This window comes from Triturus cristatus, chromosome 8, assembly GCF_964204655.1.
Source record: "Triturus cristatus chromosome 8, aTriCri1.1, whole genome shotgun sequence".
NCBI classification, from domain to species: Eukaryota; Metazoa; Chordata; class Amphibia; order Caudata; family Salamandridae; genus Triturus; species Triturus cristatus.
This window is the reverse complement of record NC_140591.1, coordinates 1393471433-1393494026: the sequence shown is the minus strand read 5'-3', so window position 1 is coordinate 1393494026 and position 22594 is coordinate 1393471433. Positions and strand designations below refer to the sequence as shown.

General features: G+C 45.1%; 1 protein-coding gene across 2 annotated transcripts in view; it reads left to right on the top strand.

Annotated features, from left to right (window-relative positions):
• Positions 1–552: 552 nt before the first annotated feature.
• The window catches only part of EVA1C (eva-1 homolog C), a 352894-nt gene continuing 330852 nt past the window's right edge, over positions 553–22594 (top strand). Inside the window, exon 1 of one of the 2 annotated variants that reach the window (XM_085623116.1) lies at positions 553–2038. In XM_085623116.1, the coding sequence (XP_085479242.1) occupies positions 1915–2038 (124 nt within the window). In that variant the 5' untranslated portion in view covers positions 553–1914. The remainder of the gene's footprint in view (positions 2039–22594) is intronic. The other variant, XM_085623117.1, reaches the window with a different exon arrangement.

Sequence of the window (22594 nt, the reverse complement as noted above, 5' to 3'; positions counted from 1 at the left end):
CCATAGGGTGGGACTCCACAGTACATGCTGAGGGTCCAAACCTACTGAGGCGCAGTTGGGGAAAGGGGGTGAACAGCTGAGCTTCCGGGTGGCACCGTTTGGCGCACAGGTGCGCACTAAGACTCGGGTGCGTCACCGACGATGGGCACATTTTCACACTAATGAGTGGGTGCCTGAAGCATGGGTGGTGATGCGCTGGCTGCGTGTCTCGTGGCTCGTGTGTGGTGAGCACACTGACACGATGTTGCGTGTCAGTGTACGTACAATGTATGAGGGTGCAGGGGTGCGAGAAGTTGTTTCCCTCTTCTAGGACGAGCCTGTCCTCTGAGGAAGAAGAGGAGGGAGGTGGCCCCCGAGGAAGGGAGGCGGGCTCTGAACTCTCTGACAGTTCGAGCCCTCCTGATAGCGGGGTCTGTGACAGCCCTGGTCGCACACCTCCCTCTGGACCGCTCCGACTCAGCCTGGGCAGTGCCCGCCTGGTGATTGGTGCGCACTGCCCCCTCCGGTGCCTTCCAGCGGCGCTACCCTGTCTGGCCCGGGCTGCTGGAAGTTGTGGCGCAGCAGCCTGAACTCCGAGAGGGCCGGGTCTGAGAGCGACAGGCAGTGCAGGTGGGGGAGAGCACAGCCCAAGAGACGTCCTGTCCCCTCACAGACTCAGCGCAACCCCAGAAACAGTTAGAGACACCCAGAAATGCATTCCCACAGCGATCGGGACAACCTGCTACCGCTCAGACTTCAGGAAACCACTGCGACAAACTGCAGCCCCAAAGAAAGCGTGTAGGGGCAGAGGCATCCCGGAGTTACATAGACGGATGTTATGCAGCTACAGTGACAGTCAGAGACGCCCCGCAGCCCGAGAGACACCCTTCAGCCCCAGAAACGGTCAGACACCCAGCTGCTTTGGAAACATTCAGCTGCGTCAGAAACAGCGGGAGACAGAGACAGTACAGCACCAGAGACTCCCTGCAGCTTTTCCTGTAAGGCTGCGGCGCCTGAGACATCCCGCAGCCCCCAAACACAGAAGAAGAGACATCCGTATAAGCTGGACGCACCAGGCAGCGCAAAAACAGCCAGAGACACCCCGCTGAGCTTGAGGCAGACTACAATCCCAGAGACACTCTGGAGCGTCAGACATCTTGCAGCGCAAGAGACCTTCTCCGTCATCAGCACACGGGCAGGGCGGGCACCCCTAGGAAAGAGACCTTTCCTAGGGGTGTCTGCTCAGCTCTCCCTGCCTCTGAGAGTGTGAGGGAGAGGGAGGGGTTGTTACTTGTGACAGCTGCCTCCTTCACCCTGCCTACAGTTACTGGGAGCTGCCTTCTATCCAAATCAATAAGTGACAGCCTGCTGCCGAAAGCTGCCTGCTAAGAGCTAACTTCTGCTCCTGACTACAGCATACCACTGCTTCACGGCTCTGCCTGCGCCCACTGGCTCTTCTGTTGATGCCTGCTGAGAACGTCTTACTGTCAAGAATGGCTGGCAGTTCGGCGTTGCCTGCATCTGAGTCCGCCGCCTGCTGTTGGGAGCCCGAGCCTGTAAGAGCTGCCTGCTGGTGAAAGATGCTGCAGAACATTGCCTGTTGTTTTTAAAGGCTGCATGCTGTTGCTGGGATTTAACTATTGCCGAGCTGACTGCGCTGCTGTTGAACAGTGCTTGCTGCCGGGCAGCCTGTCTCTTCTGAATGGTACTGCTGCCCGCTGATGATTAACAGTGTCTCCTGCCGCTGAGATCCACCTGTTGTGAGCCCTCGCCCGAGCTGCCTGCCTCCTGCTTCTGAGAACTTCGACTGGCAGTGCCTGTGACAGCCGCCTGCTTCCTCCGCTGCCTGGCTGCCTGCTTGAGCCGTGGCTTCTCGGCGCTGCTCGGCAGCGGGCAGCGCTGGCACCATGTGAGCTTGGGGCTCGGAGCCGCACCATGGTGGACCTGGGCGGCTGCCCCAGGAGACACCTCTGCGAGCCCCTGCCGCCCCCCGTCCTGCTCTGCTGGGCCCTGCTGCTGCTCTGCGCCCCGGAGAGCTCCGCGCTGTCAGACTTCTCAGGTAAGACACTCTGCTTCCCAGCCTGTCCTCTCGGCAGGTGCCGTCCTTCGTGTCCCCCGGGCAGCAGTCGGGAGCGGGACCTGTGTCCCGGAAGTAACAGCCCTAAAGCAAGCAAGAAATAAACCTCCTAACCGCACTCAGGTAGTGTAAACTGTCTAAACTGGGTTGCAGGCAGCCCCTCTTACCCCTCGGCCTGGTGCCACTGCAACTGCTGCACTATGAATCGTTACAACACTTGAGCAGGCATGGTAGTGAACGCCACGCCTTGTATGGAGCTACAAGGATGCACCTTACACGTGCAGGCGTGCCCTGTAAACTGCATGGCCCGCAGGTGGAAGCACAGTTCCTCATCCGTGGGAGCGCAGTCAGAACTGCAGCCGGCATGCACCGCCTTGTGTGAGCCTGTGCCTGTGGGCTCGAGACACTGATGTGTATGTCCCACACGTGCAAGTCTCACATGCACGGTTGCAGTTAGCACTCATTTGCAGAATAGCACACCAGTCTTCTCTGCGCCTTCCAGGAATACAGGGCGAGAAACAAACCACACCGGCGGAAGTACAGGCATGGTGACTGCACTTTACAGTCACACCAGGTGAACTTTTGGCAGAAAAAGATGCGACAGTTAGAACATTCGGCAGCAGTTGCAGTGCTAACACACCTTCAACCCGTAGTCAATGAGTGGTTTAAATGTCCCCATTCCCTGCTGCCATATTGCACCCCGCCCTTTTTACCTCACCACTAATAGAGAGCGCGCACCCTTAACCCCAGCTTGTTTGTAGATTGTGCGGATCTTAAAGCAGCGTGTGCCGGAAGTGCCTGCGGTCTCCCCAGACGCAGGAGTACCGTAGTTTAGCGGATACGTTTTAAGGCATGGGCAAAGGGGGCAAGTGCCCAGGGCGCACATATTCCGAGGGCCCCCTGAGCAACTTTCTCATTATTCTGTTTCTCCATGTAAGCCCCTCTCCCTGTGTCTACCTGTCTTTATCCCCGAATCTCTCTCCCCAGTGTCATTTGAAGAATTGTTGGTTCCCCCCACACGACATTTTTTAAATGCTTTTGAAAGTTTCTCAACGTTTCTCGTATAATTCAGTACTTTTTGGCACCCTGTATGATTGAGTTATAAGAAAATTGGTAATTGATTCAAAGTTATTCTAAAAAGGGACCTTTACAATAGGTCTTTCCCTGGGCCCCCAAATCCTTAAGGTGACACGGAGTATGTATTATATCTGTTCAAATGAGTATTTTATATTGTATAGCACCAGAACGTGCCACCACTTCAGAACAATCGTCAGTTTTATTATGTAACGGTCAGAGGCCGTTTGAACAGTTTTGCGACAAGAGGTGTCGCGTCAAAACCATCCTTTAAACGTGGCATCATTTCTCTGGGACGGCGCGGTGCCTAAGTAAGCCCGTCTGTGCGGGTTATTGTCGTGCAATACAACTCGGTGGAACAGTCCAGCACTTTGTGTGGGCAACGGTCCCACTGGCGGCGCCAATGACTTACTACTGTAGTTGCTGCTGCAACAGGCCCTACAAAGCAGTCTGGGCCACAGAGCAAACAAGCATTTCACAACACCATGAACTGAAGCTCCTCCGTCAATTAGATGACTATCTGTGCATTTCTCAATTATATCTTGAAATAAGGTACGTAGGGCTTAATTCACCAGACATGCACCTACCATGCTACCCCTAGGTAAGCAAACACAGTATCTATGGTCTGCACCGCTAAGGACGGATCCCGACAGGTTCCGCGCCCGTGGATGTTGACAGGTGCATATTACAGCCGCGTAGAATCCGCTAGGTGGCAGCACTTTCCGTGGTCCTGAGTTTAGTCGAGGGCTTGCAAGTGGGAGGCCCAGAGGAGGGTCGGGGGTGGCCATTGGGAATTTTGCAAACACCTACAACGTCATAGCTTCCTGGGTATTGACAAGCATCCCAACGACTTAACGTAGTTGAAAAAAAACGAAGTTAAAATAAGTGAACTTTTATGGTAGCACTTTAACTCATCTCGTAGGGTTGTACGTGTCTCGTCAATATCCCAGCAAAGAGCCAGGGCCTCGCTGAGGAAAGTTTTTTAGGGTTGTCCCGACCCTCCTAATTTCCTGTCTTGTTTTTCCCCTCCTGCGGATCATATGTAAACAAGCACTGGCAAACGCACTGTGTACATACACAGTCACACAACATGTGGGTATATATAGACCATGCACACATACACTTTCACAAAGTTCAACAAACGTGCAGGCACTGGTGCACACAGGCAAACTTTCAGACATCAATGCCACAGATCAGCAGCTGTACATAGACCTGTGCTGCAGGGTCACAAGGGTATTTACCTCGCAGGGACAGTGATGTGTGTGTCTGTGATGCAAAGGTATGGGCTTGGGCCGAGTTTGGATTAGGCCGGAGTAATCAGAATAATTTCAGTAGTTCTAAATTACTCTTTGACTTGGAATTATCCATAATTAAGCGATTACTCCTGTTCGCGCAATTAAGAGCAATTTGGGGGGAAATATCCTACAGCGAGAGCACATTTAGCGATTGCGAGCAGGCGCTTGCGCGCGCTATTCGTGGTCTGCTGCATTTAGCATTGTTTCTTAGTGCACGATGCATCCTTGCGTCTATTTTGGTTGCGAGGGGGCATTTTGGGCTAAGAAAATAGCGCTAAATGCCAGATGTAAGTTTGGGGAAATCTCACTTCAAGAGCACACTTAGTGAGCGTGAGCGGCTGCTTGCGCTCGCTATTCATGTTCTGCTGCATTTACTGCTATTTCTTAGGGCAAAATGCATCATCGCATCCATCGTAGACGCCAGGGGGCATTTTTGCTCTAAGAAATAGCGCTAAACACAGAATTACTCTTCTTGTGCAACTCAAGCATATTCTTGGAGAATTCTTAAGTAGTTCTATCTAATTACACTGCACAGAAGTATGCGAGTTACGCCCACCCCTACAAGAAAGCACAGAGTGATGTGCGGGAGAGAAGCGCGCAGCTTGATGTGCACTGCGGGTGCACAGGGCGATGTGCATCAGGAGGCACACGGAGATGTGCAGCAGAGGAGCCCCGTTTGATGGGCGCCAGGATCTCATAGGGTCATGTGGATCTGGAGAGCAAGAGATGATCTGCATTATAAAAGCACCGGGTGAGGGATCTGAGTGCTGTTCGTCGAACTCCGGGTCTAGTTCACCTGATGAGCACTGAGGGGTGTGTATGAGGGGAGCACTAGGTGATGTACTATACAGGATCACAGCAGTGTGAATTATGTGGAAGGGACACAGTGTGACGGGCAAAGGGGCTATCGATAGGGGCTCACCCATTAGGGTGTTGCCTCTCCTTTTTATCTCAGTCACTTCGACCCTCTGAAGCTGCTCACCTCAGATTTTTGAGGCCTGATTCACAAAGATAACTCACACATTTGAATAATTTACTTTTAGGACTAAGTTTGCTACCTTTTAGTATTCACAAACTCTAAGTGTAAATTTGCTACAAAAGTTTAAGTTACACAGCTCCCTGTGTAAAGCTACTGGCTTATTCTTACCTGGGTGGGTGACCCTCACTATACCCCTCCCTGCTTCTCCATAAACCCCTCTTACTCCTTCCTTGTGTAGTAAGTCTGCCACTTTTTCCACCCACTTCCTATAGTCCGTCTCACATTTACTACTAAAACATATACTTACACGTGCAGAGGCTGTGCAGTTAGGGTGGAGAAATCCACACACATAAGTATATAGATAATGCAGAGGCATTACCTCCACACGTAGTTTGTGAATAACACTTTGTAGTACATTTTGTAATACTACAAAACATACTACAGAGTGCAGTCTGTGAATCAGGCCGTCCGAGTGATAGTTGAAAAACTGCACCTTTCTGCTTGGCTGAGCCCCCAACCTTGGCAAATGAAACATGTACATTTTGAGTAGTTATTGTGCAAAGAGGCTGAACTCTGATAGGATGCAGGCTTGCAAATAGACTTCACATGTTTCTACTGGAACATTGCCTAGCAAAGCTCTTCACCAGTGGCAAGGCCCAGCATCACACTGCTTATGCGATTTCAGGCCTCCAAAGTCATAAAACTGAGAGCTCCATGGAGCATCAGAGCTTAAGAAAGATCCCTTTGAAGGAACCAATGGGGGGCCTGTGCAGGTGGACAGCGGGAGGTAGGTAAAAAAAATCCCCTTTAATGGTGTGTGTGTGTGTGTGTGTGAATGCGCATGTGTCTTTGTGTGTGTCTGGCATATTAGTGGTAATTCTTGTCATTTTCGGGCCATCCATGGCATGCTGGTGCGCACTCTGGGCAACACTCAGGCACATTGGTGGCAACTTTTGGAATTTTCGGGGACCATCCATTGCATAATTGTGCCCATCCATCAGTGGCGTAACACAACTTGAGGGAGCCCCCCTGCAAGGTACTTGGAGGGGTACCCCACCAGACTCAATCAGGAGCTCTCTGCCCGAAGTGCTGTGCTGAGGGGGCCCTCTGGAGCTAGGGCCCCCCCGCACCGCGGGGGCTGCAGGGGCCTGTGTTACGCCCCGGCCATGCATGGAATAAAAGCTGACCATGCCATATTGATGGTCATTCTTGGTACATTCTAGCTATCTACAGTATGATGTGGCCCAACCCAGGAATAATGCTGGCCTTGACTTTTTGGTGTTGATTCTTGCCATGTTAGGGGCATTCATGGCATTATGGTGCCTACACTGGTATGATTCTGATCCTGCACATTGGTAGTAATTCCTGGCCTCTTGTCGGCCTCCATGGCATGCTGATGCATACCTGTGGGATCCAACTGGCCCTATCATAATAGTAATGCTCATCACATTGGCACATTCAGTCTCATGAGACGGCAATACATGGACATGTGAGGCCGAAGAAGTCCATGAGTGGCAGTAGTATATATGAGTGTTTAACGAACGAGATACATTGATGGTTGTAGAAATCAAGTTTATTTTTTCCTAAATGAAAAGCATGTATTTGATAACAACATGCCTGTATTTTTCATAAACTGACAGGTTGACGTTTTGGTACAAGCTATTGCAGTTCTAAATATATATTTAAAGCAGATAGCTGTGTTGTCTGAAGACCTAATCTACAAGGTTAGTGTTACATGTCTTCTTCCATAACATGTAAAGTCTTCCGAACTGGGGCAATAGCACTGGCATGTGTCTAGCTCTGCTGCGTACTAGATTTGTGTAATTTTTTTGTTTACCACCAAGCCCCTTCAAAAAACATTTAATGTAATATATGATTGAGACTTAACTTGGAAGGGGCAGTGAGGAAAAGTAAAAGAAGTGAATTGCAGAACTGTTCATTCATGCTATGGTAAAGTTAGGACACATTAAACTGATTTTTCTGAACTGCCAGCATTACCGGGGACTTTTTAGACACTTTGTAACGGAAATTGTGTTAAAAATGCACAATTCCTCCTCCATGTTCTCGAAATTATCTTAGGGTAGGCAAACATGCAACACTCCTAGATATTGTCTTAGTTGGCACACTATGAAAGAACTGGAATATTTTATGAGTGGCTTTTCAGCGCCTATCACTTTGTAGCAAACAGGTGTGAAAAATATGCAATAAAATGCACAGTCTGGCCTATGTTTCCAACATTTTCAGGTAGGATAAACCCCAAAAACCTCCTGAGACATTGAGACAGTGCTGCGCACTCACTTACTACAGTTTAGGGCAGGTATAACACACCACCATTTTCAAAGTTTGCCAGCCTCCACATGGTGATATGCAACAGGGGGACCTCAGCGACATGCACCTTATCACCTTCAGACAGTCCCGGGGTTTTGCTCATCAGCAAAATTCCAAATTCCAGAATACAAAGTTCTGTTGACTAAAAAAAATTAGAAACTGAAGGTGTCACACACTTGGCAGCTAATAACATCGAAATAGTACTTATTATACCTTTTCTTCTTTTTCCCCTGTTGCTTGCATTATTTAAATATTTAATATTTTGCATATCTTACTTATTCAACTATTTATTCTGTTATTTATCTATATAGATGTGTGTGTTACTTATTGGTGCATAGTATTCATCATTTATGAATTTTCATTTCTTTTCATATATTCAATATATTTATTCATACAATTTAAATTTTAAGTTGCTATTATCATTACTGTACTTTTGATGAAATATTTTCAAAATGCTAATAAAAAATTATAACACAAATAGTATTAGAACTTTGAAATTTTGAGAGCTCCATTGACGACAATGGAGTAGCTCCGGGCTTAATGGTTGCAATAAGCCCAGAGATCCAGCATTCCAATGTTTGTCTTCCTGTTTCTCTCAATTTAGTTTAGAACATTCTACCCATAGTGGGTGGAATGTTCTAATAGCCTAATATCCATTCTTCTTTGGGCTATACCGGTTGTTAAGGGCCTGCGACTCAGGCCTATTATTCTGGTTCAGGACCTTTAACAACAGGTGGGCTATAAAGCTATATTAAAACCTTCATTTTCATCAATATGTAGTCAGACCACTCTTACAGGCTTTCAGCCACGGCCCGTATAGGGCGTGTTAGCGGGGTGGTGACGTGGGGCGGATGAGGGGCAGGGTGGGGGGTTGCAAAATGCGGCATACGGCCGATTTCAGGTAAGTTACGAAAAAATAAAATAAAACGAATTTCCTTGCGCGCGCTGCATCGCCAAATGTGATGCAGCGCGCGCAACGATATTCTTTTTTTTCTGTAACTTACCTGAAATCGGCCGTATGCCGCATTTTGCAACCCCCCACCCTGCCCCTCCTCCGCCCCACGTCACTGCCCGCTAACACGCCCTATACGGGCTGTGGCTGCAGGCTTTGCTGATTTAGATGTTTGGGACATGAATTCACAGATCCTGCATTCACACACAATCTCCTTACTGCCCATACATTTATCCAAGATGATGGAAAAACAATGGACAATCTTGAATAATGGAGGTCATTTTCTGCTGACGGAGTTCATGCATGCCCAAGCCTACCTTTCCAAGCCACTTTAAATAGGTATGGCTTAACGTTTGATCACATTCCTGCCATGCTTTTATGATGCTGAATTAAATAGTAAATCCGCTAAAAGCTATTGGCACCCAGGTTTTTCCCTCAGGAGCTGGCAAAGGATGAAGATTATTTTCAGAAGGTGAGCTCAGAGCTTCTGCAGTTCTGAGGTTAGAGCTCTCTGGCCATAACTTCCATCTTGTATAAGTGGTCTGACACTGAGGCATCTGATGTGGGAATGAGGTGGCTGGTACAACATGCGTGACTGTTTTAACATTGTTCTGTATCTCAATATGTTTTGATATAAAAAAAATACTGTCTAGGGTAGGGGAAGGGAATAGATAACATTTAATTTCATGCTTTCTGTTTTTAGTGTGGGGGTGACATGTAGTGGAAGTGCCCCCTCCCACTTTTTAGATGACATAGAACAGCAAAGGCATTGGGGTTTCCAATGGTGGTCAAGTGGAGAGTGGGGTAGAGAGTGCCTTTGACGATGGGTAGGGATGGGGAAGAGGCAAGAGTTGCTGTGCCACCCAAAATAAAATGCTAAAAGCATTAGATACATTTAGTAGGAGATTAGGATTGGGTGAAGGCAAATGTTTGGATATTAAACTGAAACGTATAAGCCATAAATGCAGTCCACAAATTCAGAGCTACTAGAACGCAATTGCACACAATTAAACCTGAAATAATATACTTAAAAAGTATGTATAGATTTAGGGAAAAAAAGCCCTACTAGGCCACCTTGAATTTCAGATAACTATCTCTACCAATCAAAAAGTCATTGTTAGGGAAGTTATTTGTGTTTTAATATTGGAGCCAATTTTCTGGATTGGTCCGGATTCCATCTGTGGGGATTTAATGTGGTTTTGAGCCCTGCAACTGCTTGTACTATGCAGAGACCCCATAGTTGGAAGGTTTCAGCCACTGTAGTTCATCCTCAAGAGGTGGGCTGAATGATAGCTGGACTCAGGCTGGTTGTAAGTTTTATTCGGTGCCTCATAAGCAATATTTCAAAATATACATGATTTTATGTTCGCAATCTTTACTTCCACTTACATAGATTAACCTGAATGCCAAGACCTCCTCTGATCTTAAGTCTCTATCATTACATTTGAGGCATAGGACCTGATTTATAATTTGGCAGATAGAGAAATCTTCGTTGACCTGGCGGAGGACTTAACATCCGGCACGCCAAGACTACTCCACCCTCCAAATTTAGACATAACCGCCAAGTTGGCAGTAATTTCTGAAGCATTGGCAGGAACCGCCATCATGGTGGTACCTGCCAGTGCTGTTTACAGTTTGGTGAAGGGCTTTTCGTTTTGAAAAGCCCGGATTTTTCCGGGATTTTCTCTTTGAAAAAAGAAAATGCTTCCCTTGCCATGGGAGCTTCCTCCCATGGTGAGCGGAGCATTTAGCAGAGTTCACTTCTCCTTACCACCAGGGTTTTCCTGGCAGTGACGGTCAGTGAAAACTGACCTTTAACTCCACCCATCTAAATTATATGGGTGGAATTAGAGATTTGCCTCCGACGGGCCTTACTCCATAGGACTGTTGGAGAGGTTTAATCACTGTGGAGATGGACTAGTCTCCACTTTGATTAAACCTAAGGTTCACCCGCATATAGATTTGGCAGGTAAACCATTATCTTGGTGATATAACTCAGACCCTTAGTTATCTGATTAAAAGCCCATGATTTAAGTGGACATCTGTCCAATCTCTGTTACTGTCCCCTGAGTTATTAAGGAATACATGGCTGTTAAAGAATGGCCGAAGACACCTTCTGTGCTCTGGCATACTCTGAAAGCTGCAGCCCGATGGGCACCACTCAGTTATCACACCCACCGTACTTTTTTTTATTTTATATATCTTTTTATTAACAAAAATCGACATAATTGTACAGTACCGCAAACATGACAGATGTAATTCTGCTGCTCGGAAGCTAAAATGGGGTTACTATTTATCTGAGCAGGGTTACTAGAACCTATATAAGTCGTTCCAACGGTGGGAGTTCCTTTGTTATGTTGCATGGGCCTACTGGTCCGACCCCCGACCATAGGAACGACTTATATAGGTTCTAGTAACCCTGCTCAGATAAATAGTAACCCCATTTTAGCTTCCGAGCAGCAGAGTAATGTAAACTCGCCATCCTCAAGGGGTTCTATAAAAGTTACTACAGCATTATCTTCATGCACTAATGAGGTCCCTCTGAACCCGCCAACCATCCGGGCCCCGGGAAATCAGTTGAAGATCATAAAAAGGGGGATATCTAATAATCGCGGCCTACCTCAACCAAACCTCCCACCGGACTGCTCACCTTATGTAGCTGTCCTGACCAATGTTACACCAATTAGGGAGGATGGGCTTCATCATTATAATGAATCACATGAGTCCCTTAAAAATAAAACCGTGGCATGGCTTAATCGGGAGTGTGGCTTTCCAGTGGCTCTGGCGGACCAAATCTTGGCTACCACCAGGGTCAACTGGATTGGCACATCCCCGAAGCACATCTCTGGGGATTGTGTTATTGTTAATTTCAGTAATCCACACCTTGCCACAACAGCTTTGATTCGAGCCACCTCTCGTCCATGCAATGAGCAGGGCATCTCACTTCGTCCCTTGGGCTTTTTTTATAGACAATGCATTAGTCACCATTTTTGCAACAATGGGGGGGGAGTACGAGGGGAGAAGCTGTGGACAGGTTTGCAAATAGTTTTCATGTGAATACTGCTAATCGTTTTGAGTGCCTTAGCGGTCTGGACCAAAATGATTGACTGGAATACAAGATACCCCCTGAGATTCTGGAGAGACAGGCTCCGCCTGACTTGGGACAAAAGGTTTGTATTTTAGGGACTCCGACCAACACCGCTGGGATAATTATAGATCGCTTGCCTAGGGACTTGAAGGGTGATACAGTCGGTCAATCGGAGTCTTTGATGGTGTTGGGTATGTTACCCCCAGTTACCGAGTTGGAACGGACCCCGTTTGGTACCGATCAAATTGATCATACCTCAGGATACATGGATAACCCCTCGGGGACTACTGTAGATTGTACGCCTATGGGCAGGGAGGGCACCCTTCTTGGCCGGCCGGAGTTATCACCAGATACCTTAAATGTTGCTATTTCCAAGCAAGGTAGTAATTGTTCACCTAAGGGGCCTGGTGCACCTGGTCTTTCCAGATGTTATATTGCCAGTTGGAATATTGCAGGCATCTGGTCCAAATCAGATTGCTGAGGCTGGACTGAATTTTTAGCTCTCTTTGATATCATCTGTTTACAGGAAACTTGGTGTAGGGACTTTGAAGGATATAATGGTTTTGTCTCTTACCAGTTACCTGCCACTGGCTCCCTATCAGGTAGAGCTAAGGGAGGCCTTTTGATTTTAATCTCTGTCCAAACCCCCTTGCTGGTTAAAAAATATATACAAGTTGGGGCTCATTCTCAGATCTTGTGGCTCTACAAAACCGGAGGCAGAAACATTCTTTTAATACATTTTTATAATAATGTTTTTGATGATACCAGGGTTCAGGTGGTTAGTGCACTATCAAGTGCGTTGGATGATATCCTTAAGGAATCCAACGTAATCTTTGATTTGTTCATGGCAGGAGATTTTAATGCTACTACCTGTCCATTCTCAAATGTCAATGTTTGTGGGGTGGTGGACTGTTATGGGGACGGAATTCCCCACTTTCAACATAATCGTTATGGAGATGCCTTAAATAGTCTCCTTGATTCACATAATATGTCTATTATGGTGAATGAGAAAAATGAGCAGGAGGAGATTTGTCCAACTTTCACAGGTCGGGGTGCGAATTCTGTTATTGATTTTATCTGTATTTCCTCGAGTCTCGAGGCCTGGACTATGGCATCTAAAGTCATAGACATCCAGCTTAGTGACCATAATTGTTTGTCAGTTGAGGCTATGTTATGGGAAAATAATGGGAACTACATTGCAGGCAGTATCAATAACATAGAAGTTGTACGCCCTAATGGTTTTAGACTCAGATGGAGGGGGGACAAAGCCGAAATCTTGTCTGACTCAATTATCACTAGCTGCCTGGCTGGTATCACAGGTATTTTAGAAGATAACCTTGGTACTATTGGCTCTATTGAGCTTTTTACCGGTATTAATGCGGTCATTGACTCCAAGTTTACTAGTACATCTAAATTTAAGGAAGAACGTCTGCGGGGGTGGTTTAATACAGCTTGTACTCAGGCTTTAAAGGAATTAAAGTTAGCCTTATCAGCCTCGCCTAGAGACAAGGATTTGCTTGCAGATCTCAGAACCAGATACAAGGATACCCTCAAACGGAGAAAACTGGAACTCCAACAGGAAGCGTGGGATAATTTGTCCCTGGCTACCGAATCTAATAATACACCCTATTTTGGAAAACAGTTAATTCCCCTTTTCTCAAAGATGACAAAATCCCTGAATTAACCTCTAATGTTATGAAGGAAGAGTGGGTTTCCCATTTCTCTAAAATCTTTGAGTCTGATACTGTATCTAGGGATTCTGGGGATAGGTGGCCGTATATGCCATTGAATATCACCATTCAAGAGGTTTTAGATAGCATAAGGGCAAGTAAAGGAGGAAAAGCCCAGGGACCAGATGGCGTTCCAATCGATGTTTATAAACTGGTCCCTGAAGTCTGGGGGCCTTTGCTAACTAATATCTTTAATGCAGCAGCCTGTAATGAGGTGCCGCCTACTTGGGAAGAATCCATCCTAATACCAATATTTAAGAAAGGAAATCGAGGGGACGTTAAGAACTATCGTCCAATCTCCTTGTTGGATTCTTCCGTAAAAGTAATGAGTAGAGTGCTCCTAGTAAGGCTGGAAGAATGGGTGGAGGATAATGGCATTCTAGCAGAGAGCCAGTTTGGGTTCAGGAAGGGCCGAGGTACGATTGAGCAGTGTCTAAATTTAGACCTGCTCATCGGTAAATATACCCTGGCAAAGACTGGCACTATTTATCTCTGCTTTGCAGATTTGAGTAGTGCCTTTGACCTGGTGGACCATGGCATTCTCTGGGCAAAGCTTATTGAAATCGGGGCACCTGAGGGCATTGTGTTCTTCTTAGCACGTCTTTATGCCAAATTACGTGCTTGTGTCTGTTACGGTCCCAACGGGGAATGTACCACTAACTTCGAAATTGGACGTGGAATTAGGCAGGGATGTGTGTTGGCGCCACTGCTATTTACACTTTTTATTAATGAGATTGATCCTTTTCTTAAATCTTTGGCAGTGGACGCCCCCAAAATCAATAAGGACTCAGTCCCTGTGTTATTATACGCGGATGACGCGGTCCTAATTTCACGTACCCCAAATGGCCTTCAGCGATTGATGGACGGCTTTTCTCAATTTATCACAAGTAGAAAGTTAGTGATAAATAAATCCAAAACCTATGTTATGGTATGTGGGCGTAGGAACAGAAAGACTCAGTCTTCCTTCTTTATAGAGGGACAGAAGGTTCAGGCTATTGATAATTTCTCATACTTGGGGGTCACTTTTTCAAATAAAAATATTTGGGTTAATGAACATAAGAATGTCAGGGCCAAGATGGCGAGGAGTGCTCATGGAATTTTTTCCATGGCCACGAAACTTGGAGACAGGCGGGTTCAGGATATGCTTAAAATGTTTCAGTCCCGCTGTGTTTCGATTGCCTTATACGGAGCTGGCATTTGGGGCTATGCCCCGGCGGGATCTCTTCAGGCCGAGGAGAATCTTTTTCTGAAGAGACTTTTGTGTTTGCCAAGCTCTGTTTCCAATGTTCTAGTGCATAACAAATTGGGTATTTACCATCTTGCCGATCTGATCCTCCTTAGGCCTCTGTTGCTATGGCGTTCCATCTGGATAAAAGAAGAGACCTCATTATGTAGAGCTATTATTTCTGACTGCCTCTCTCTGGACCATCATCTGAAGATCCCATGGTTAAAGTATATCGTGTATAGTTTTCATGAGATCTTTAATATTAATATCTTTGTGGATCATTGTGGGGCCAATGAGTTGTCTAAAGCAGAACTCAAGCACTGCTTTTTACAACAGCTCTCCACCAGGAGGTTACAAAACAGTTTGGAACTTTCTTCCTGTGTTCTTTATTACGATCTAAATGAATTTGTAGGTCTCCAACCGTATTTGTTACAAGTGAGCAGGAAGTCACATCGGTTTGTGTTGGCCAGATTTAGAACCGGAATAGCCCACAATCTTGTTGCTTTCCCCTCTCAGTACCTACATCCTGTTGGCCCCTGTCCATGTGACACTACTACCCCCCAAAGTACCGTGCACTTTCTTTTGCTTTGTCAGTTGTATAAACATCTGCGGATTGCTTACCTGAAACCCTTATTTGCTAAATTTGGAGTTAGATCAATACATGACTGTATGAGCTTGCTTTTTAATCTACATCATCCCGATGTTTGTTTTTATACAGCTACCTTTCTTCTTAAATCAATTAATGCAAGGAAAAGTATGCTTTTTTAACTTTTTAATATTGTTGTATATTTTGCCCATGACTCTGTTTTATATTTTATGCTGTGCTTTTATGGTCTTGTTAAATGTACCGAATAAAGCCTTATGAAATGAATGAAATGACAGATGTAATTACAGTGGAGACAATTACCTATACAGATACAGTAGGATAATTCATTGGAAATAACGGTGAAGGGGCATCATCACAATCAATATTGCAGGGCGGAACACAAATATTACTATGGTAGGTATTCCAGGGGTCCCAGATCTTGGACCATTTCCGGGGGCAGCCTCGGGCCATGTACACCGTCTTTTCCCTAAACATACACCAGTCAAGGTCTTTTTTCCAGTCTATGATTTTGGGTGCATGTGTGGCCCCCCAGAGCACCCACTGTACTATCTTGAGTGAAGAGATTGATAGGAGACTGTTTGAACTAGAACTACCTCAGGGAGTTGCAATCAAGCATGGTCATTTGGATGAGGAAGAGCTATACAAGCAGCTGGTTGGCATTCAGGTGCAAGCTATGAGTTTTTATAGTGACAGGGTTGCAAAGGCATACTTGAGTGACACCGTATTGAAATTAGAGCTTTGTGTTTTGTTATTGAAGTCTTTAGATAATTCTGCCAGGGTCTATATTGTGAGATACTTGTTGATTTAATAGTGATAAGGAAACGTATTTTAAAGGGGTGCTTATGTCACAATTATCAGAAGAGAAGTGCTCTACTGTGAAACTCCCATTTACCCTAACAGGATTCAAAAAGCTGCAAAGCTGGATGGCTATTGGGGAAGATGCATTGCAGCAAAAGTTTTATTAGACCTTCAGAAAGGGGCTTTTTGAGGTTGATCTCAGGGATTGACAACTGTGCAGACATGCATAACTCTTTGAATTAGACCAGCTTAATGTTGATGCAAGATGTATAGTTTGTATAGTCTATCTCACTAATTGATACTAATGCCTAAGGCATGGAGAACTACTCTGGAAATGACTTGGTAAAATACCCCTATCTGCTAGGTACTCAGGTTTCATGGGGGGACAAGAAGGGTGGTATTTCCGAAATGGACATAGCAGGGTAATCCAAACCAGACCACCATGTAGTGCAGCATAAACATGGGGTGTAGATGGACCATGCTATATCCAGCTCACACATTAACCACACATTATTAACAGACACACACACATACATGTTTCATGCAAGCTCCAGGCATGATAGCTGCAAGAGACTGGACAGACCGTTTACCATGGAGTGCTGGTAGTCAGTTTACCCACAGGGATACAGGTACAAATCCATGTGTTTCTGGATTATAATCATTATCCAAAGCCTGGCTTCAGGGGACTGTAGACACCCTTATTAACAAAGGAGGACACTTGGGTGTCATGGCACCAGAGGCCACACACTCCAAAACGGTCTGTTGCACCTCAAATACAGTCACAAGACTATTGAGCTGTCTGGAGGAAAGCGTCTAAGGGCAGGGGAAGCACAGCTTTATGGAGCTGTGCAGGGGAATTTTGTCCTGAAAGCAGTGAATCTTGCTTTCAAGGGGTTCAGCATGGCAGTAGCCAAGGTGTGAGCTTTACCAAAACCCTTGTGTTAAAGACTAACAACCTCTGCGTGTGAGGTCCATGAATGGGTGTTTGAACACGCCCAGTAAACAAGACTCTGTGCTTGATAATATTGTTGATTTATATGTACGGAGAGTTCATTTCCAGGTACACCCTCCTCTTGGGGGGAAGCTATGGAACATCTGCCGCCCTACCCATCGCCTACTCCTGCTTTCTTCACTTTCTGGGTACAATCAAAACTTCTCAGCCCATGAAGTATTCCAAGGAAGCATGGGTAGAAACAAGAAACATGAATTCTTTCCAGAGTGTCAGAATCAGATTACTTTTCTTGGAGAGGTTTTTCTTATGTGTGGCTTGTATATAGAGTGGGGGAATAAGCAGGGAAGCTGCGCTTACCCCAGCCCTCTACTGTTGGAATAATCTGCAAAGATACAGCTAGCCTGGTTGATTGGCACTTAATCTTTAAGCATTAAGTTCACTCTTATTAGCAGATATTTCTTTAAAAATGTGATAAAATTGAAATTGTGAAAGTCAGAGGGATAGACGACCCTTCCATGGATTATCTCTCAGTGAACACCTACATGGTGCTCACTAGAGTGAATGCAGTCTGACTAAGTCTCAGACAGCCCACCTGGAGTATTTCATATGAACTTCAGCAAGACAGATGGTTCACAAGAAACCCATAAGGAAACAATGGGTGGACCTGCCACAGTAGACGCTTCTGGTTAGCCTGCCCAGTATCTTACCAAGGGAGGGGTCTATCTACAAGCAAAAGGTACCATTGTTCAACCTTAGTAACAAAAGTTTTTCAAGGATAGCTGTCTAGACAATCCACAATTTTACAAAGCCCAGAAGGAGTCTCTCACTCTTGGGGACCTGCACTTGCAAGCTCGGGTGCAACCTAATGGGGAGAGGATAACCTGATGGGAAGAGGGTGAGTTCTTGTATAGGGAGAATGAGTTTCTTAAATAGGGAGCATGGCGCTCAATGTGGGGCAAGCTGGAGATAGGTTGATTCCCCAGTGACACAGTAATTTGATGTTGACATTTGAACAAGGTCAACAATATCTTGCCAAGGCACCCTTGTCAAGATGTATTGGGAGTAATATTGCCAGTGGCAGTGGTATGTGCACAAGCAAAGTCTGATCATACCTAGGTTACTTCAACCTTTACTGTGTCCTAAGCAACCTTGGTCTTGACTTCCAACGGGCAGCATTGTAGACCATGCGAGATCACAGAATTGTATCATAATCTCATTTATAGTGGACTACTTCACTAAAACTGCCCATTATATCCTGTTACGTAAAGTCACTGTGCTCCTGAACTGCATTGACCTTTTTGAGGGTGGGCTCCCACTTACATAGATTGCCTAAGGTTATTATTACTGAGAGGGGAGCACAATTTGAAGCCTGTTTTTGGAAAGCGTTAGCTGAGCAGTTAGATATATTATACTTTTTGTATCACCCGTTGTCAGATGGACCGACAGAAAGATTGAACCAGGCACTTGAACAGTAGCTCTGCTGTTTTTTCAATGAATCTCCAAGAAGAATGGATCCAGTGTATAGCTGAGTTTGCCTGAAATATTTCCCTTCCTAGCGGTTTGGGCCCTTCCTCCTTTTATTGGTGTCACCACCAAAGTTGGCAGTGGAATTATCACTCATTCCAAAATTCCTTCAGTTCAGTCTCTTCTGCAGACCTTATGCAAAATCCAAAGACAGCTATTCAACACTTACCTAAAATCAAAACCGAATACACGAAATTCCTCTCAATCCGTGATAAAAAAGCTGCAACTGCGACTTCATCATTTCAGATTAACTGATGATAATGACAGATATATGAGATTCAATTACATTTTTGAGTGAGTAGTCCCATGTGAGCATCATACTTCAATTTTTTCTTCCTAAATATGGTTTTAATTTGGCTTAAAAGGCTAAATAATCCTGTAACTAAGGTTTACTATTTATAATAGGAGATATGGCCCATGCTTAAGTTTCCTTGGTCAGCTAGGTGAAAATAAAAGTAATCTTTGTCTGACCAGACAAGAATACATGTTGTCTAGAGAGAACATGTAAATTATATTGCACAAGGACAATCTGAAAAGACTGAGGGTCCCCCAAGAATTTTCAGGAGGAGCGATACTTGTCTTCAGGTTTGCAGACACCATGCTGCTCTCATTCTCATGAGAAAGATGCAGAAATACCTTGAAAAGAGATACAATAATAGAAACGTTCAGATGCTGAGCTAGGGACTTGAAAATCCTCAGTTTGTGCTGCGAAGCAAGAGTGGAAGGCTACATATGTCAGAAGTGGTGTGGCCTGTAAGACTATAGTTAACATGGTAAACAAGATGGCGTCGATTAAACCAACATGGCATCAGCTGTCACATTAATGTTTTGGCAAATTTTGGCGATTTCTCATAAGAGAGAGAGAAGTGGCTAAGCTTGCCTCTTCAGGAATGGAGCTAGCAGATAGTCAGCCAGGAGAATTGGGATTCATCTGTGCTATGGGCCACATTTACATATTGGCAGACAGGGTTAACTGAGTAAGTTACTCCGTGTCCCTGATGGAGTCCCTGCCTGCCAACTTCAGACATGACCGTCAAGCCGGTGGTCATTTCATAAGCACTGGCAGGATCTGTCATCACAGAACGTCCTGTCAATACTTATTTAACTTTGAAACATGACTCCGACAACATGACAGAATCGTCCGTCAAACTTATGTTTTGTGTTATTTTCAAAAAGTAAATTCTGAAGCGTGGCTTTCTTTTTGAAAAAAAAAATACAAATGCCTCCCCCTCACCATTGGAATCTCCCACGGCAAGGGGGGCATTTTAGTGTTTTTCTGGCCATACCACCAGGATTTTCTTGGGAGTGACAGTCACAAAAAATGTCTACTCTTCATCCCTTCTAAAATGGGCAGGCAAACAGATTGTCAATTCCCTGATGACCCTTACTCATTCGCCCCATCTGAGAAGTTTGGCCACGGCTGAAATGCAGTAGTTTCCGCGGTCGGCAAACTATAGTCCGCCCACTGTCAAATTTGGTCGGCGGACTAATATGTTGGTGATAAGGATAATCTGTCACCATTGCAACAGAGTGTCCTTACCGGCAACATATAAATTGGGCACTATGTAATGTTATGAAGGATGACGGACAATTATTTATAGCAATACCATAACAGAAAGAGGTAAGGTATACACTATATAGAAAAGGTTCTCAACTGCTACATTAGTGAAAGTTACTCTAACTAGTCTCCTAGCTACCATGAGACTGCTGGAGAACCAAACAGGAAATTCACAATGTTGAAATGAATTTAGGTTGAACTCAAGAAGTGTGACAGCCATGAGCGGTGAGGAAGGAAGACGGTCTTCGGAGACACATCTCTATTAAACAGACTTATAGTAGGAGGAAAGCTAGAAATAAAAACTTAACTGTGAGACTACCCTAGAACTAGACCAAAACAGGTGCAATGACGAAGACAGCTGACAACTGAGGGTTGTGACAGTAACTCACCAACCGCTATTGCCTGGTATAGGTATTAGGGAGACGTGGCTTCTTACCCTGACTCCTCTCCTCTGGTCCCAAAGTCTTCCTATGCGTACAGTGTCTTCCTGACCAGGAGGGCCTCAGTTGGTCCCGCGTCATACCCTTGACTGGTGTGCCAACCTCCCTTTGTCCTGAGCCTCCATTGCTCTCTCATGAGTAAGCCAAACATTTTTGGCCATTGTATTGGACAAGGTCCAATAGTCACACTGATGATTTCTGATTTATCTGGAGCCGGATGGTCTTATGAATTCTTACATTATATTGCTGAATAAAGGGAAGAGGTGTGGTGCCGTGGCCAGGGCGTCTGACTCTGGAATGCGGGGGCTCACGGTTCGATCCTCAGCGCTGGCGGCAGATCAACCCAGCACCATGTGACTCTGAGCAATAGCTTGCTTTATCCTCGGGTAATTGTTAGCGCTCTATAAAAATACTGGAATTCGAGCTGTTATTATGACTTATATAGGAGTCTGAAATATCAGAGATGGATTAATTAAAACTACCCTTAAAACAAGCAGCTCCCAACCAACTAACAAGCAGTATATGTGCCCATGTTTTTAGGTCTCGCTGAGTCAGCGCGCATGCGCTGCTCGGAGAGACTTTAGTAAGGGCTTTAAAAAATGCTACTGCCGGCTTCAGCTTGCAGTGCATGTGCGCGCTTCAGCAGAGGCACCATATGGCGTGATTACTGCTGCGCGCGCACCACTCGCGCACATGCACTGCAAGCTGTGGCCGGCGGTAGCATTTTTAGCTTGCTAATCGTGGCACCGGTGCTTTACTTTTAACTTTAAAAGTAAAGCGCCGGTGCCGCGATTATAGCAAAAGCAATGAAATAGAAACCAACATCTATTTCATTACTTTTGCTATAATCGCGGCACCCGCGCTTTACTTTTAATGTTAAAAGTAAAGCGCTGGTGTCGCGATTATAGCAAAAGTGGAGAAATAGAAACAAACATCTATTTCTTCACTTTTGCTATAATCGCGGCACCCGTGCTTTACTTTTAATGTTAAAAGTAAAGCACCGGTGCCGCGATTAGAAAGAAAACAAGCAATGGCATAGCCAATAGGTCTCGCCTTTGGGACCTTATAAGTGTTTAGCCATGCAACAGTTGCATAACTAAATACTTATAAGGTCCCAAAAGCGAGACCTATTGGCTATGCCAATGCTTGTTAAATTGTTCCACATCAAGGGCCTGAATGTTCATCAAACAAAAACTGAGGAAAAGATAACATTAAAATACTTTACAACCTGTGACACAGGGTGTTGAAACTACATGATAAAATGCTTTGGTGTGCTACGATAGATTGGTAAATCAGTAGAAATGGCAAACGGGTTATCAGAACATATATGCAAAGCCGCACCGGAAATCAAAAGGCTTCTGTTGCATTACAGTCGGCAGAAAGGAAACATCATTTGAATGAGACCAGTTTTCAGATCTTGGCACAAATAAACATTATGTCAAAAGGTGAGGACCATGTAAGTTTCTTGCCAAAGAGAACATAACTGGTTCAAAGACGTGATATGATTCAACGACAAGACTGGCTTAAAATGCTTTTGATAAGATTCATTTAGGCAATGACGTACAAGGAAACTTTTGTAACAACTTTTGTATACAATGCAATAATGTTTCCCTACTTGTTAGTATTATCCAGAAACAGTCTTTTCATTTTCTGTCATCTGTTGTTTTATGCATAGATGAAGTAGGATTAAAACGTGGAGATTTATTTAGGACTTTTGACTCATTTACAAGCACCATAAAATGCGGATATAGAATAGAATGTAATATTTAGGTATGTGGTGGAGTTTCCAAACTTCGAAAAAATTTTGTATTTTCATTTTTGACTAAAGTGTCGGGACAATAGTTCAAATCGAGCCATGAAATATGCTGGACACAGTGTTCTTTATTGCATTGCTCTGCTCTCTATCTGCTCAGTCAGTATGGAGATTAAGGTACAGGCTGAAAAATGAAACTACAAAGACAAAATGTTAGCATGAAGCACATTTAGGA